At 38.6% G+C, this 18,930-nt stretch overlaps 1 protein-coding gene across 3 annotated transcripts in view; it reads right to left on the bottom strand.

Annotated features, from left to right (window-relative positions):
* Positions 1 to 787: 787 nt before the first annotated feature.
* BLTP3B (bridge-like lipid transfer protein family member 3B) overlaps positions 788 to 18,930 on the bottom strand; it is a 62,265-nt gene continuing 44,122 nt past the window's right edge. For all 3 annotated transcript variants that reach the window (XM_075428167.1, XM_075428166.1, XM_075428165.1), the window contains 7 exons: positions 18,500 to 18,675; positions 16,938 to 17,074; positions 15,200 to 15,350; positions 8,662 to 8,918; positions 6,383 to 6,491; positions 3,526 to 3,695; positions 788 to 2,835 (listed from right to left, as the gene is read on the bottom strand). In XM_075428167.1, coding sequence (XP_075284282.1) covers positions 2,710 to 2,835; positions 3,526 to 3,695; positions 6,383 to 6,491; positions 8,662 to 8,918; positions 15,200 to 15,350; positions 16,938 to 17,074; positions 18,500 to 18,675 — 1,126 coding nt within the window. In that variant the 3' untranslated portion in view covers positions 788 to 2,709. The remainder of the gene's footprint in view (positions 2,836 to 3,525; positions 3,696 to 6,382; positions 6,492 to 8,661; positions 8,919 to 15,199; positions 15,351 to 16,937; positions 17,075 to 18,499; positions 18,676 to 18,930) is intronic.

The raw sequence follows: 18,930 nt of genomic DNA, 5'->3' as shown, positions 1-18,930 counted from the left end.
TTTACTGTGAGAATTGGAACAGTGCATGCCAGAATGCTTCAATGACCTAGCCTGGGAAAGGGCACACCCGCTTTAAGGTGAGCTAACTTGAAAGCTTTATTAGACATTAAAATGGTATTTCAAAACAAGGTGAATCAGTGTTAAGCTAATCTGTAGACCAGTTTAAATTTCCACAGAAAATGTAAAGTAAAACTTGCTAACAGCTTGCCTGCAAGAATTCTGGAGTCAGTTTTCTGTATACACTGAAGTTGTCCAAACTCTGTTCCATTTAGTTCTTTGCACAATAAAAGTGGTGATTCATTCAAGAGGCTCTACTGATGGTATACATTTCATATCTAGGATTTAAGGAGGTTATGAATGCTAGCAGAGCCCTGAGAATGAATTAAGCCTTTTTATTTAATCTGGGGCCTTTAATTGCTATTTTTAGTATAACCTACTAAGGCTTAGTTTAACTTTGTACTTTCAAACTTAACAAACTAACTCCCTCTGCACTTTTTTCAACAGCAAAACTCCTTTCATAGTGACACAGTACTATCACTCTCAGTGATGTCAAGTCCATAACCAAGCACACCCATCTCTTCTGAACTGTCCACAGATGATGCTCATTACTGCAAAACTGCCAGGAAGTAGAAATGTATTCAGTTATAATGAAGTGCAAGAGTGAGGTACCCTGAATTTCAACATTTGTACTGAGAAGAGCTGCCTTGGGTTCATCTTTTGGGTTTGGTCTGTGTTTGTTTTTTGTCAAAGCACCAGATACTAGCTTGTGCAGTAATAAGGACAGGCATTTGATATTGCTGTTTATTTATTTTTAAAAATTAGACAATTCTCAATGTATTATTCCAGCAACATGCTACTAAGCACTCCATACATTCCTTTCTTCACAATAATTCTAACTAGATCATGGCAGGGATAAACAGTTAGAATTACTGACTTTAATAGTACCAATCAGAATTAAACCAGGTGAGAACTCCTCCCCTGAATCTGACATGAAATTTGTGTGAAATTGGACTAACGTATTTAATACTGTGTTGTCTTAAATACCTTTTGAAACATAAATATTTAGTTTCTGTGTTAGTAACAGTTGTGTGTACAGTTTTTCATCTTATTCAGAATAATAAGATAAAAATTTCCATGGGCTTTACAGGGAGTTTCAACTAAGGTTTTGTAAGGCAGCCTTTAAAATAGTGCCTGAACCAGTTCTTCCACAGAGCTCTTGATTAAAATCTACATACTTTCAATAACTATTTTCAGCAATGTAAATTATGTGTCCTCCAAAAAGTTTTAATGAAAACTATTTTAATTAAAACTAGTTCAACAGCCTGAATATGTAAAGTCAAACCACAGGATACTAAATACTTTTTGAAATTTGGTCTGTGTATCTACAAACAAAAATTCCCTCAAACATCCCATGGAGCAGAAGCAATTCTGGTAGCAATTAAAAGATTTTCAGTTGTCAGATTCAAGGTCACTAGTTAAATTATTCAGTCAGTTTTACTTCTAGCAAAAACAATCTTTTACAGGCATGTATGGTTTTATATGTTGCTTTCTAAATGGTTTAGAAGCACACTCTTATATTCTCTGTTTTACAGTGTTGTGCTTTTTATTTATTCATCTGGATCACTTTTTAGCTGAAAATTATTGTTCAATTTGTACAAATCACCCATGATTTAAACTGTATAATTACATTTCATGTAATCTCACAATTTCATTGGGTAATTAAATGATTCTCTACAGCTTTTTTTATCAAAAAAAGCACTATACAATTAATGAACCCCTGTAGGATTTTCCCCTTCCCCTCACAAGCACTGATATTACATATTTAAATACACTGGACCAAATCCTTGGGCATGTCTGTTGAGTTGTGCCGAAATCAGACACGCATGCAAAATGGCTCAAAGCTCACCTTTCGCAAAGGGCTGGATCCTCCTGCAGGGCTATATCCTCATCACAGAGAGAGGAAAAAGAGAAGTGTGAATGTCTAAATTACATCAGCTGTACAGATACAGTGGGCCTTCATACAGAAGGAAAGCCCAGTAGTATGCCCTCTTACTTTAATTCTCCAGCTTCAATGTGTTTTTTTAGGAGCGCATATGGAGAGGGTATATGGAACCCTATAGCACCAGAGGATTATTCTTAAAATCCTCTCTGGGCAAATTACACTGAATTTAGGGCCAGTTCAGGGCTGGTATTTTGATTTTCAGTAGCTACACTATTCTAGAGGATCTAGCCCATATCATCATAGTGCAAACATAACCTCCTGTACAGATACCTTCTGGTAATAATAAAACAACATAACCTTAACAAACAGAGGTACAGCTTGTTAATGAGGCATGGTACATTTTACCCAGTTATGCACCTAGGCACCTTCTTTCGCTGCTAAGCCATCCACTTTTCAGAAAACGTTTAAAAAATAACATCTCCTTTGACAGTATTAAAAGTAGATGATATGACTTTTTTTCTTCAGTAAATTAATAAAGTACAGTATAAACTGATTTTTCCAAAATCATTTCAGTTTAAAATGGGCTGAAAAAAGTTGCAATGTTTAATGATAATTTCAGAATAGTAACTAGTTCACAAACATTTTGTTCATCGTGAGAAAACTTTTTCCGTGACAAAAAAATAACCATGTCTCCCAGCAATTTACAATTAGATGCCACCATCACCTGAAGTTCTGTTGATGATGCCTTGCCCCAACAGAATACTGTTCTACTGACGATCAACACTCATCTTCTTTATACGATGAAGCAGGGCATCTTTTTCCATTTGGACCTCAGCAAGAGCCATTTTGGCTTTGGCTAGTTCTTGTTTGAGACATTCATTTTCTTCAATAAGCTGAAATGATCCGGTTAGAAAAGAGTGTTATCAGTATTCCCGCATACTGACAACTTTTTTCATTAAAGTAACTTTTAAAATACCACATGCTCACATTCATTGCTGAGTGCAGGTTTTTGGGGCTGAGTCAATTGTGACTGATTCCCAGTGAATGAGTGTAGAATATGGGAAGAGTTGACACAGTTAGCTCGAGAGGCCATGTTTTAGCTACGCCATTTCCACTCTGGAGTAGAGTGGAAATGACACCAGGTCCTGAGCTCTAGGAATGGATTCTTCCCCAGTGGAAGACACAGCCAAACTTGTGTAGAGGTTCTGTCACCATCAATCCAAAAATCCAGGTATCACTGATACAATAGCAAGGGTCTGGCAGTCCAGTCCTTTGTCTTTGACAGTTGTGTTGTACAGTGATGAGGGATATGAGGAGAAGGGACTTGCTCCCTCTGATGTAAAGGAGAAGAATTAAGTTTGCAGTGTATTATTATCCTATTTAGAAAGTAGTATTAAATTTATTTTGCATGCCTATGTAGTGAACCATACTATAATATCCATAATTCATATTTTCCATCTCACACAGATTTCTAAACAGAAGTAAACCTCAAGTCCATCCCCAGATATCTAACAATTATGATAATTAATGATTGTAACATAATTTTGAGGGGAGGAAAAAAAGTTAAAAGGAATTCTTAATACCTCATTTTTAAGGAAGTCAGATGAATCCCTGCTTGATTTAGAAGGTTTGGGAATTTCGCAAGCAGTCTGTGTGGCTTGGTCCTGTGTTTTACGTCGAACAGGTCCAGTTGCTTGCTGCAATACACTATTTGAATTCTTCATCTTTGACACATCATTTACTCTTTGATTGTCTGTATCACAGAAAGATACTTCAGAGCAGTGCTTATGTTTTTTGTCCTTTTTTTTAAAAAAGTTTCTCATCATTAAAATTAAAAAATTAAAATCACCTAAACAAATATACTTGTAATATTAAGCACATTTATATTTACCTCCCAAAATCAAATTTAAGAATTAAAAAAAATAATTAAAAGTCATATACTCTTTTGGAGAAAGGGAGAAAGGAAAGGTGGCGTGAGAAGCAGCAGTATGTAGCTTCCAGCTGGAAGAAAATTATCACATTTTTATACTGACCAATATCATCACCACAGAAGTTTGAGAAATATTGCTATTAGTATACTGTCTCCAGGTCCTAATCAGATCTGAAGACTTACATTTACATTTGAAGACACAGTGAGATAAACCTACAGGTGAAGTTTTTAAATTAGAAAATAACTTAAATGACTTGGCGTTAAAGAGACTTTCTACCATTTATAACTGAAATACACTGTAACATCTATTAAAATATACTGCTGTACACCAAGGGAAGAAATGAGGGTCATGGATCTTAGTAGTCTAAAAAATACTCTGGGTTGTTTTCTTTTAAACATTTTCTTCTAAACAAGAGTCTTCTGTTCATTACCCCCTCCTCCCACACACACACACACACAAGGACTTAAAAATGTAGCACTGTAGATACATAGATGACTGCAGTGCAGATACCATTTGACCTATGGCTTTGAAGTCACTGTACCTAAGCAGTCCATGACAAGAACAGCACTTCACCAAAGCACTTCAGCAAAAAGGGGAAAAAATACAAGCTGAAAGAAACCTTAAACTATGTATTTTCTCACTAAATTAGTATTTCTGCCAATGTTTAGTGTAAAAAAAATCACCAAAATGCACTCATTTTTAAACACTCAAACAACGTATTAAACAATGTGGAAAAATTAAATAAAAGCAAATCATGCCACAGCACACCTCTCACAAGTCTGGTCCCTCTTTGCTCTACCTTCCCATTAGGTAGGTGAATGGGGCATTAAGATCACCCTGCAGCCTCCTCTTCCTCAAGTCATACAATACACTGCATATTGTTGGATTAATATATTCAGGACCTGGATGAAAGGGTAAGCACACCCTCTCCAATTCTGTGAAGAATACTAAATTGAAGGGGTGACTGACACACTGAGGGGAAAGGCTGTTTTCCAGAGGAACCTGGACAGGCTGGAGAAATGGGCTGATTGGAACATCATGCAGTTCAGCTGAAGCCAGTGTGAAGTCCAGCAGCTGGGAGTAAATAACCTCTTGCTCCACTACAGGCTGGGGACCAACTGGACAGAAAGCAACATTGCAGGAAATGACCTGTAGGCCTTGGTCAACAAGAAGATTTATCACGAGTCAGCAGTGAGCTTTGACAGCAATGACCAGGCACATACAGGCTGTACTAGCACGGGTATAGCTAGCAAGATGAGCGAAGTTATTATTCCCCTCTACTTAGCACCAATGAGACCATATACGGAATACTGGATCCAGTTTTGGATTCCCTAGTGTGAGAAAGATACCGACAGCAGAGGACCACCAAGATAACCGTGGTCAGGAGCACATGATGTACAAATGAGGGGCTCTGAGAGATGCACTTGTCAAATCTGAAGACGAGAAGGCTATGGGGTGATCTTAATGGTGCCTTTGCCTGCCTAGTGGAAGGGTACAGTGCAGATGGACCAGAATTCCCTGAGGTGCTTGGCAAGTGCTCAAGCACCTCTGTGTTGAGGTGGCAGGACAGGAGGCAACAGACACAAGCTGCAACAAAGGAAATTCTGATTAAACATTACCAAGAAAATTAACCATCAGGGTGGTCAAACACTGGGAGAGATTATTTAGGGCTGGTTGTGCTATTGCCTTTTTGATGTTCAAAACTTCACTGGACAGGGCATTGAGCAACATTATCTAATCTACCCCTGCTCTGAGCAAGGCAGAGGACCAGATGACCTCTAGAGGCTTCTTCCAACCTAGATTACTCTATGATTCTTTGACATATCTGTGAAACACAACAGCAAAGTTCCAACTCCAAATGTATTGCCTTGTTACAAGTATTTAGTATTTGCCCATGCATGTAGAAAAAAACCCTATAAGTGTATATGTGTTTCATGAAAAGTACAAAGTTAAATCGCTGTTTGAAATACAAGTCTCGGTGCAAGCCCAGCCGTGAGCTGCCAGGACACCACCATAATACACAGAATTGAAAACTGCTGCCTGTACTTCTCAGTCTTTTGTTTTACAATAGTCTCTATTACTACCCATAACACAAAACCACAAAGACTACAGATTACCAAGGTGGTTACCTGTTAAGAAAGGCAATTTTTTTTGTTTAGTTTGTAGTGAATCAAAGGAAACTTAGTCTTAGCACGACGAAGTGACATGCACTGATCATGACGAAGTGATATGCATTGATGAAGCATATCCTGATGAAGTTGTATGCATATTTTTATTTCTCTCAGATTGATTCTGCTGTGGGTTGTTATTACAGTCAACACACTATTCAAAAAGGTAATTTTCCTCTACATGACTACACTTAGAATTAAGGTATATGGCAACACAACTTACACAAACTACCATCGGTTATCTTTTCATTATTAGCCACATGTCTGCACAAAGGAAAAAAACAGCATTAGTAATAATGAGATTACAATATTGAGATATCAAGGTGCAGGAACATACAAACCTCTAATGAGAAAAGAGCCATCATCATTTCTTTCTATCCAGAGTATGTCAATATATAGTTTTATGGGTACCAGCTCAGATGCCTTGAGATTTTCACGTGGACTGTCATCCTAAAACATACAATTATTCAAAAATGAGTTTATTATTAAAATTATTCAAAAATAGCTAAGATGTTCAATTAAACATAAGTAGATTTAATGAAACTTGAAAGGGAACATTTTAGAGTAGAATTTTCTAATGGGATCTCCACTAAACTTTTGCTCCAGTTTTCTTCCTGGGGATCATATTAAAGGCCCAAATTTATCTCTCCAGTATGTCTGCTGAACTCAATATATACAGTATGACTAAAAGACTTCAAAGTATTTTTACAGACATCTCAATAAGATTATATCCCAACTCAAGACATTCTTTAGCTCGGGAGCTCTCAGAGTCAGAGATAAGAAGCCTACGCTAGATAGTATCTCATTTTCCCTTGAACTATTTAAAGATTGAATGGGTACAGCTATCATTCTTGAGCGGATTTTGGCTTTTTAGAATTTAGTTTGGGATGACACCAGCTGCAGTTCAATTATATTACTGTACTCAACAGAAGAGAAACTTCACAAATGACTTCTTTTGGGGTGTCCCCAGGAAGTCTTTAGAGTTTATTGCCCCCATCAAGCAGAATAATGCAGCGGGTACAATCAGAAGCTATACATATCAGCATTCAGCGTGTAGCAACAAAGCTGTTTAGACGTAACTGCCAAACTTTCTTGAAACAGCACTGAGACTGCAGTAGAAAATGCAAAAAAAAAAACATTTCTTAAATTCTTTCCCCCGAAACACACTACATCAAGTCTCCTGCGGAAGAAATAGAGGAATATACTGCATTGAACAGGTAATGCAGCATGAATTTGAACTATATCCTCTTGCTCTTTATTACCCAATAAGTCTATAAAAATCAATCATCTGTATGTCAAATTTGCTGTTTGTCAATCATCATGAGTAACTTCACCGTGACTTGTGTGCACTGTTGAGCGAGCACTTCAGTGCTTTCGCTGCGAGCAGACTATTATTGCTGGTTTATTAATGTATATGCCCCACCTCAAACAGCTGCCTTCTCAAGAACATTTTGCTTAAGTCTGCCTTCCTGCCAATAAACCAGCACAATCCTGTTTTTAAAGTTAAATGATTATGTTAAGGCTTTTCTTTCTGCATTTGGGTGTTCACGTTTCTGATACATTGAAATCTGAGGAACAGATCCACAGCTCTTACAGAAAGTGCTTGTGCTACTCCTGTAGTAGAAACGGCCCTAAAGCCGTGCTTAAGCATCCTCAGTGGATGGAAAAGCTGCATCATGGAGGGAGGGACTACTGATGCACTTGGAGTAGAACACGACAGAGGTAACAACTGCCCTTCCAGTCAAGAATGATCTTAGCAGACTGAAGGTCTTAGCCCCATATGCAGAACTGGAGCTGCTATTCTAGTCCTCACTTTGTTCAAACTTTATATGGGTGATTATTAATTTCCAAAGCAATGCTACAATTTTTTTATCTTTGCACTTGTTTGGCCTTTTGTTGTTCCTTCTTCCCCCCCCCGAAGTGTCCTTATCTTTATATTCAATGGTAGTACAGCACAGAACGCGCCATCTCCTTTAAATGTCTGAAAGAAAATCCCCTAGGAGACTTCAGCAAGAGTGTCCTCTTAATGTTACTATTTTAAGCTACAGTGGTAAGAAAAGCTTGCATTATTTAGTATCTGTTTCTAGATAGGTCAGAACATGAAATCTGGGTTCTAAGAAACAGTATTCAAGTGGTTTGCACTGGAATTCCCATAACCTTTTTCCTTCTTTTGTACTGTACTTTCATTGCAAGAACTATCCTCTAAGTCACAGAGATAATTAACCTCTAAAATCTGTGTTTTGTAATTAGAAAACCATTGCTCTGCTAAGCAAAAAAGCCCAACCAGAAAAACCCACATTGTGCCTCTAGGAACTTGGTATACCTTGCCTATAAAACTCCCAGATGCTGTCACTCTACAAAAGAGACTGGGAGAGGAGCAAAAAAAGTATAAAATATTAATTCATATAAATAGCTTGGTCATGCAGAGAATCCCCCTCTAGGCATACCGCAGAGCTAACCAAGTTAAGGATTTTTAAATTGTTTTTACTGTTATCTAAAGACCTTCCAGAGTATGATAGCAGTTTGTTTGAAGTTAACTGTATCCAGATTAGTTATTTATCATCAAAGAAACAAGAATACACTTTCTTTAGAGCAGCCAAATAGCTCATTGTTAACATACTTTTAAATTAATTCTTGCATTAGAAACTTTTATCTTCATAGGCATCACTTCTGCAACAGTTTCATCTTCTAGAAAATGCTGAATGTTTGTGAGGGAAGACGTTAGAAATTCAGCACTGAAGTTCTCCACATGACACTGAAGAAAACCGTTTTTTACGGCCAGCAGAGAATGTATGACAGCACTAGGCCCACTTTCCCATCTCAAACTAATCTCAGGTGACGAGTTAACTGGTCCAGCCACAGATTTACAGTCAGAACCTGTTGCAAAAGGAAAACAAATTTGCATTAAGATTTTGCAATGTACAAAAAAGCAAGTATGATGCAACTACTTCTACCTCTACTGAACAACCGATTTTCCAATAGTACTTTAGAAGTACTATCCACGAATTACAGCACTGCAAATACAGAACCTCAGAGCAAGTATCTAGGCATACCACTTCAAAGTACTACAGAGAAATGAACAGTAGATACAAGGACTAGTACCTCACTGTGACAACAGAAATGGACAATACAGAGGTATCACTGTGCACAAAAAAAATCTGTTTTTCCTCAATGTCTTGATGACGAAAAAACAATTATTTTGCATACTTCTCGACTAAGTCCTTTCAATTTTAATTCAGAAAAACATTTAAAGTCAGTTCACTTTCTCAGAAGAGCAGATATTGTCTTGGAAAGGCAGAATTTCCTGACTCCGGAACCTACTGGCTAACACACGTGAACATAAACAGCAATGCAGAAGATGGAGAACATGACCACATGGTGCTTCCATTATTTTGGTGGCAGTACATTCAAACCATAAAAGAATCCTACCAGTTTCTTGTTAGTTTCAGTACCTTTAACCAGCAAGGACAACTGCAGCATTCAACTAAAGGTTCTAAAACTAAACTAAACTGTTAAAGGTAACCAGATACTGTGGTGGGAACAGGAGATGGCAAGTATCCATTTGTTGTACAATATCCATTGTTGTACAAAAAAGAGGGCTCCTCACCAGAAATAATTACCCCAAGGGATTCTCAAGTCATTTGGTCACTATGATGGCTGACCTACAGAAATTATCTGTATGACAAAAAGCATATGCACAGTCATTCACAGTAATTGTATTAAGAAGCAAACATTGACACTTGAAAGGCAGCTGGAATCAAAGTAACTCAAGTAAAATCAACTGAATTATGCCAATTTATATTAGTAGAGCATCTAACTGTTAAACAAAATTGAGATAATTAAACAAAAAAAATGCTTCTTGGTTTAAACTCTGGTTCCCTCAGGAAAGTCCAGTGTTCACAAGCTTAGAAATTGGAAAAAAGAAGTGGATAAAGTTAAATTTGGAGATGAAGTACAACTTCCTCTTTCTACTTTTGTTGCTTTAGTAATATTCTTTCTCCTCTCCCCATATTACTGACATGCAGTTTATTGTAATCTCTCCTTCTTTATTTCTGCTTGTGCCTATATGAGCAATTACCAGAAAGCTGAAGAGAAGGCATACAGGAAATCTACTAGCAGCCTTCCAAAACCTACGATGAGGTTATAAAAACAGAGCCAGGCTCTTCACAGTGGTGCCTGTCAGAAGGTTGAGAGATGACAGCTCAAAGGGCAAAAAGAGAAGTTCAGACTGAAAGTAAGGAACAAGGAAAATTAAGCAGTGGTGCAGGCTTCCTAGAGAGGTTGTGCAGTCTCTGCCCTCGGAGGTCCTTTCCAAGGCCTGACGGAATAAAGCCACCCCACGTCTGATTTCACAGCTGACCCTGCTTTGGGAACAGGACTGGACAAGAGATGTCTTGGCATCACCTCCACTCCTCTACCCTCAATTATCCTGTGGACCCTATGCAGTGCAGGTTTCCTCTGCGGTGGCTTCTTTGCTGTGTACTATCTAATGTTAAGTAATAATGCACACTGTAACAAATGCAGAATACTTTACCCCTCCATTTCAGAGATAACCTACTTTGAATAATCCGACATGTACCGCAAAATAAACATAGTAAGCTGGTAGGCTGCAAGTTACATTGCTTCTCTTCAGTAAACCTTATTCTGGATGCCTTTATGAAAAGCAAAATCATGCTTCACAGAAACAGTACTCCTTCTGAAATTATACATCTGATTTACAAGACATTTGGTTAAAAGTCCAAGGCATCACTGCTGATCACGTTACATTTGCGAGACACGGGCTTTTTGATATATCAAGTCTCTACAGATATACTCAGGTACTCTGTTAGAAAAAAAAAAAAAGACATTTGCAGCATGTGAACATATTTTTAAAAAGCATCATTAGTATATCGTTAATTGCTACTGCAATGCTGTAACAACTGTTCACAGCATTAGTATTTAAAGATTCAGATTCTTGATACACTACACCAGATCAAAGCATGGACCAAAACTGTAGAAACCAGATGACAATTCACTAAATCACACGGACACTACGCTGGGTCAGATTCATTCAAAAACTTAGAAGGTTAGCTTTGAGTGAATAAAAGTTACAGCGATTAGGCAACGTGTGCACGCTGAAGTTACAGCAGCCTCCCATTGGTATCCTGCACGTCTTTGCAACAATCCCTTTTGTATTCTCCCCAGTTCTTGTCTCCAAGATCAGTATCTCTAGATCCTTAAAAGCCTTTTCAAGGTAGGATCATAGAGCATAAGCTTTCTTTATGGATAAACACAGATCTTCTGTGGTTGCAAAGCTGCAGAAGTAATCACTGGCCAGAGACAGACCCAGAGTCAAGCCCCAGAGATGGCTGGTTACCAGTCACAGCAAGTTCCCTGCTGGACCTAAGAGAAATTCCCGTTTGCATTTGGGAAGTAGCAGCAGGGGAACGCTACCTGTTCAGTTCCTCTTAAGCAATGTGTGATGTAATATTTTTCAAAACTACAGACCAGATGGCTCCAAGATGCCTGTGGAACCTTCAGTAGAGGCTTATAAAGAACCTACCAGAAGACAAAGGACACTGGGGCAAAACTGACTTGGTCCAGGTTCCCAACAAGTGGATTACATCCCTAGTGGGGATGCTGATAATGGCACCTAGAAAAGTTAAACACCTACTATGTTCCTGGACAGTGTGCCTCCTCTGACAGGGAGCCAAACTAAGGAAAACAGATGCATGCAGCGCTCATGGATACCAACTGTAACTAAACATGCCACGTCCAGGAAAACAGCTCCAGGAGACTACTGTGAAGAACGTTTTGAGCAGTCAGGAGGAATGGCATCCGTGTCTGTTTTGTATATGTCTATTTTAAAAAGAAAAAAAAAAAAAAAAAAAAAAGGAGAGGCGAGAAGAAGGATAATTAACTTTCTATATTCATCCCAGAAAACATGCAGGCTAGTCAACCGTTCTAGACCAAGTGCAGTCAGATGTACAGCAAGCAGCAGTACCTTCATTCAAGCAATACTGCCCCAGCCTGAACGTAGTACAGGTCTGAAAACCGTGACTTCAAGTTCCAGTACAGCACGCAACAGACATTGCCTGGAGATACAGCAGCCCGGCAGAGTAATTAATTTGCTTTCCTGTCTGTAGATTAATTGGGTACAGTGCCCAGTTCTCATGGATGACCTAGTGCAGCAGTAGAGTCAGGGCATATGCACATATCTATCAGCACTAGAGTCAGGATAGATGAACATATTGTTGATCTGGGTTGACAAAGACCAACCGTAAATGTACATGAGAATCTTCACACTCTGCTGTGAACCAGATCCTCTTTCACAGAATCACAGAATCACAGAATAGTAGGGGTTGGAAGGGACCTCTGTGGGTCATCTAGTCCAACCCTCCTGCTGAAGCAGGGTCACCTACAGCAGGCTGCACAGGACCTTGTCCAGGCAGGTCTTGAATATCTCCAGAGAAGGAGACTCCACAACCTCCCTGGGCAGCCTGTTCCAGTGCTCCGTCACCCTCAGAGGGAAGAAGTTCTTCCTCATGTTCAGACGGAACTTCCTGTGCCTCAGTTTGTGCCCATTGCCCCTTGTCCTGTCACTGGGCACCACTGCTACCTCTGTGAATAGAGGTTTCCACAACACTAACAGCCGTTAACTAACTCCACTGTTCAATCCTTCCAATGTTTAAGAAGTGCTAGATTATGCATTTCCCCCACAAAAAAAAAAAAAGCCCAGTGCAAGTATCAGGTACCTTTTGTGGCTCTAGTCCAGACAGCAGCAAATTAGCTACCAACAGTCCTTGAGAGGAAGGGCAGCTCTCGAGATGGGAGAACAATGATCACTGTCCAATAAGTCTCTGCAATTGGTTTGGTAAACTTTGTTTCCCTCAAGGATCTATATTCTTCCCACAAATACAGAGAAAGAAATAAGCAGTATGTGCCCTAAGTATTTTCTGACCAGAAAAGAGTGCCTGCGTCACTGCCAGAAGAACCAACCAAGCACAGAAAAACAGCAGAAGAAAAGACCAGACATTCAGTCTCAGCCATAAAGTCAATCTCGGTTACCTTGCAGATATCTGAAACAGGCACAGTCAAGAAAGGATGGGAGTAAAAGTTGCATTAAACAATTTGGAAGCTGCTATGAACTGCTGTTCTTTTCTCCTCCAAGCACAACAAGGTCTCAGTAAAAGCACTGTCCTTCTCAGAGTACCCCTGCTATACTCAATCCCCCCTTCTTTTGTTATTGCTGCCAGACAAGATCCGATAAAGGCATCTCCTGCAGCCAGCCCTGCAGGAATGTGCACAGCTGCCACATCGCCCTCAACTTACTCCAGCTGTTAAGCACACTTTTCCCTTTCTACACTTAATGCATTAACAGTATAGTAGGTTTTAAATGGTTATTTTTACCCAGGACACCTTTGTAGACTCTAATTGTGACTTGATTATTCGTTGCTTTGCATGGTTCCTCAGTTTACAGGTTACAATTGTTAATTCAGCACTTGAGTAAGTTTTATCAAAAGTCTTGGGGGGGGGGTGAGTTTGCTTTTATTGGGATATTTTCTTACGCTTTTGCTCACTGGTTCTTTAAGCTGTATTTCGTTACCGTTAACTCCTTTAAATTGTTTCTTTTGATCTAATTCTCAAGCTTTTTCCCAACCTTGATCCTCTGGATTTTTTTTTAAACTGTTTCCTCCTTTAGTTCTTCTATTAGAACAAATGTGGGAGATGGAGAGCAGCAGTGGCTGCAGAAGATTCCTGACTCAGTATAGAAAACGTAGCCCTACAGCGGAGAGCAGAAAAGATGTACGCCACAAAATGGGAATGACCAGCGACTTACAAAAAAAAAAAAAGTGTTGTTGGCCCACCTATCTAGATACCCACCAGAAAGAGAAAGGAAGAGATATGAAGTGGAAGTATTGAAGACTCCAATCGCATTATAACCTTTTGTCCATAAAATAATCAGCCAGTGCACAAGTCTCAATCAGCTGAACCAGAGGAAGCAGGTTCTAGTTTCAGATCCACATGAGAGCAAGAAGGTGGCATGTTCTTACTATTTACTCCTTCTTGCTTTTACAGAGGATATGACAGATAACCAGAAATCAGCCTGTAGGAACTGAAGGCCAGCCATAAGTCTTCCCTGCTGGACCTCCCTCTTGCCTTCAGATGCCCAAATGCAACTGCAACATCATACAACAGCTGCTCAGGCAGCAGCTGCTGGCAGCGGCTCAGCTCACCAGGAAACGGGTTCTTTAGCTAGGGCACGAGGGGCTGTACCACCAAGCACAACTTCCTGAAGAAAACCCACACTGCTGCAAGGCTGGAAATAAATGCCAGCCAACAGCTGCTATAGTGGTTTCCTGGGAAAGGAGCTGAACCAGAAGCAGGAAGCAGGTGCATTATGATCTGCCCCAAAAACGCCGCAGCGCAACAGAGCTGGCATCCAGCAATCCGTATGGAAGGCTGGCAGAGGGGAGCAAAGCAAACTGTGACATGAAGTGGCACGCCAATACATCATGCCAAGAAAAAAAACCTCACAGTATGTGAACTAGGTTTTCTGGCAGAGAATGTGTATGTACTCATGCCCAAGAACAGCTCTGACAACACACCAGTTGATCTAGTTGTGCAAATATCTGGTATGAAACTACACCTCATGTTCTGATCAAGCTTTGGGGGGGGGAAACACAACCAATTTTTGACACAGCCAATTTTTAACTTTTCTTAAACCACAGATTATAAATCTGTTCAGACTATGGGTGTTAATCTAGAGAAACAGAACTTGAAGAACAGAAACAGCCCTTCAGATCAACGTACATTTAAGCAAAGTATTGTTAGAGCAGTAAGGGAGTTCTATCTCAATAGAACAGTAACATAATGTAATGCAACTTATTTGATTCAGAAAAAAAATGAAAAAAAACCACTAATGGCCAGGGTTCAATGCAATGTATTTTTTACCCACACTATCAGAAATGGTTCCATTTTTACTTCCTTCCCTTTTAACATATGGCTATGAGGAAAGAAATTGGAGTAGATATTCTAAAGCTAGTATAAAAAGGATGCTATTGTACTAACATGAAGCTGGTTTTGTGCTTTAAGGCTAATACAGTGTTGTTATTTACTTAGAACAAATGTTTCCAACTCCAGTTTCACAATACTGAGATCCTGTTGTTAGTTCTTACCAAAAGTTCTGTTGCAAAGATAGTGGCGAACGCTGATATTTCCCAATTGATTTGGTATCACTTGGTTGACCTGCAGGCATATTTCTGTGTCTTCACCTCTGATGTCAATTTCACCATTAACACCAAATATTTGGAAAACTACAACAGACATCTGCCAATAAAATCAAGATAAAACAGTATGAGATTATATATTTAATTTACATCATTATTTTTTAAGTTCTGTCTAAACCTTTTCCCCCACAAAAGGAAAAAAATCTTTGTATCCATAGCCCTTGCTCACAGAAAAGCACAAAGTCTTCTCATTTCTTCTTCTTTTCTCTTTGTACTCATTGGCTTGACTAGACGTTGCTCAACTCTCTGTCCAAAGACAGACACTTGTATTTATAATCCAGTAATACCAATTCAGAACTGGTCAGGAAAGCAACGAAAGCGAGACAGAATTTCCCACTCTGACAAGAAGCGTATGACCTACTGACACCTGAAATTTTCTAAGGCTGCGTTCAGCTGCATGTATACCATAAGCACAACGAAGCATTTGCAGTGCTGAATCAGACCAAGCTAAAGCAAGAGGACAGCTGAAATTTAGTAGCCTATCTGTGTAGTACTCAGCTCTTTTTCTCTATTTACTGCATTGCAGTATCTTTCAAAAGAAGTAGCAGCCAGTTTCAAAAGTTTGCTTTGGTATCAGAAGATGTATGTCCATCATCATTACTACTATTTTGGGTTCATTTTTCTAATGAATTTTCAGTTATATTCTACAAGGAGAAAAAAAATGCTAACATGCATTTGCATAACAATCTGAATAATTCTTTTTTTTCCATATTACCTATATGCACAGATGACTGAAAATTTATTCAACAGTAACCAATCCCTTAAGTGAGCTGCTTTTTTCATTTTTTTTTAAATGAAGGTGATCCACAAATATTTTAAAGCAAAGGTAGGATTTACATGGCTAACATTACTAAAAAGGAAAATACGTCAGCAAGCACACAATAAATTTCAGTAAATTCACTGTCTTTCTTTGGGCCCATATACTCTTAGATTTCTAGTTCATGATCTTAACTGATACAAGAATATAATTTAAAAAGCATTGATTAAGGCAGTGAGGAATAAGTAGATAGGCAGATGGAAAAAGTTGGACCCTGCATGGTGTGTCAGGGAGGGAATCTCTCTGTGCATGCACTTTTCTTGTAATCTTCTCTAAATACTGGGCATCGTCCTGACATAATCCTGGACAAACGGCATCTCTGATCTGACCTAGCAGGGCAGTTCTAATGCTCCTATTTGCAAATACCACAGAATGCTACCAGTGCTAAGGAAACATCTCCACATAAGAGATGTCAGAGTCATGGTGCTTTCTTTAATCTATACTTGATAATGTTAAAAAGCTCATTTTAAATATCATATTCAATAGAGCATAAAAGAACAACAATATTACAAACTATTGCTATGTACTAAAGCAGAAACACCTTCTGACATTTTTAAGTGGCTACTGTTGTGTATCAACAGTGGCTACATTGGTGATAACAGGGGCAGAGAATGCTCATTTTAACAGTAATAAGGATTATAATCTTCATCTGTACTTAATACATGTGCACTAGGTCTACAGGCTTACATAATGCACTAACAAAAGCTCCCAGAACTACTTGAAAAATCACCTCTAAAAGAATTCATTTCAGCTCTACTTTAAGGTTTAATTTACTGAAGCATGTATTCTAATGGAATTCAATAATATTACCATTTCTTCACTAGTCTCATGGGCATTCTCTGAAGCAGCGCTCATGGCATCTGGAGATGACCCATCACAATTTTCAATCACTGTGCCTCCTTCATGGGCATTTTCTGATGGGCTTTGATAGTTTGTGGCTGTAATACCTTCCGTATATACATCAGAAAAAAAGGCAAAGTTAGCATAGCATAACCTGAATCACTCCTGTTTTAAGAATAAAGTCAGTGTCTGTTACTGTATGCATACATTAACTCATAATTTGAGTTGAACAGCTTATTAAACAAATATTTATGACTGAACTGCCAAATCCATTCCTCTTACAGAGAGTTCAAAGCTCTAGATGCTATGCAAGTAAGGCAGCATATAGTGACAAAACCCAAATGGTACTCTACATGCATTGTTTAAAAATTGTGAAGGGCCTTTTTCAGTCTTCCAAATCAAATATAAAAACTGATCCAGCAGAAAAAGAGGTTAAAGATTCCAAGCCATGTATCTACAACACTGCATAGTGCCTTTAGAGCAAATGTTTGCGGCTTTATGTTTAGAGAAATAAACTATATGTATTTTTGCTAGAGTGATCATGGTAGTGTTTCCTTGACAACTAGAAAGCATGCAGACTTAACCTGCAGTTAAATGTTGTTCAACAAGCTAAAAACACATATAAAGGTTATTTGAAATGCAAAACGTATTCTATGGCATACTCCCACATAAGCACATGCAGGAATACTCCTACAATCCAAATATGTAACATATTCGCAAATGAAGCATTCTTCTCATTATTGCTCTAGACTGAAAAGAAATCCTGCAGAAAATAATACTGTCATTCTTTTTTCGAAGTAGAAAGAGAAGTACCCATAAAGTCTTCTTGTCGTATTTCCTGACATTAGAAAATTATTCAATCAGTTTTGCCAGAGAGCTACTAGGTCATTACAATTGTGCTGAGTCCACAATGCTTCAGACTATACAGACATAATTACCACACGCCTAATTCCTCCCTGAGATCAGGGGCAAACGCTCACGCACAGAGGAGGGAAAATGGACAAACACCTGCTGGCAGACAGTCAGTAGCTAGGAACCCCTCCATAAGGAAAAAGCTGCAAGGGAACTACCAAAGCTATCTGCCTGGTAATCAGCATGGTGAGTGTTAGTGAAAATCCATTTCTTTTTCACCTGCTTTTAATTTTAAAGCTTCATTACCACTTCAAGCACTACACCGATCCAGGGTACAAACCTGTAAAGGCTCACAACCAAAGCAACGGCTTGTAAGCAAGGCAGGGAACAGTTCTGCTTAATTCAGAGTTGTAACATAGCACTGCATTGCTTTTATACTCCTCAAGAGAGCAAAATTATGTAGTGTTTAATTAAGTAGCACTACTTAAGTAGCACACCTTATTGCTTTCTCTTGAAATGATGTGCTGTGAATATACTTTACATTACTGACTGGAGAAGCTAACAGAAATAGTGCTGTAAAGCATCCAGGATTTGCTGCACTACAATCCTTTTGAGTATTATTTTAGTAACAAACAACATTTTCATGTATTGCTTAAAAATATTTTGTTAAACTTACTTACCTTTCTCCAGAAAGCTTTGGCTGTCACTTCCATCACTCTCTATCAAATGATCCTCTAGCATCATACTATCAATAGAGATGGTATCCAGAGAGACCTGTGATGGACTTCTCTTCATATTCTTGTAAGAAACAGAGAACGCAGGGAGGCTGGATGGGCAGCGTTCCTTAGGCTTTGCACTTTTTAAATATAAAGATATTAAGGAATTATTATTTCAAACTAAAGGAATGACACAGCAGTTACTTTGAAAAATTCCTCTAAACCAGGCAAGATATAAAAGAAAAAAATCTGATTATTCAATAGTCCTTCGGCAAGAAAAACAGATCAGTACAGAAACAACATGCTTTCCTGTAGATACTTGTTTCAATATTTTTTCAATATATTCCATAACATTTAAACTGAAAGTAAATTATTTAAATCAATTAACTAACAGT

The sequence above is a fragment of the Opisthocomus hoazin genome, chromosome 8 (assembly GCF_030867145.1).
Source record: "Opisthocomus hoazin isolate bOpiHoa1 chromosome 8, bOpiHoa1.hap1, whole genome shotgun sequence".
Classification (NCBI taxonomy): Eukaryota; Metazoa; Chordata; class Aves; order Opisthocomiformes; family Opisthocomidae; genus Opisthocomus; species Opisthocomus hoazin.
Note: the sequence above shows the minus strand (reverse complement) of the source record. Positions and strands in the feature narration are given on the sequence as shown.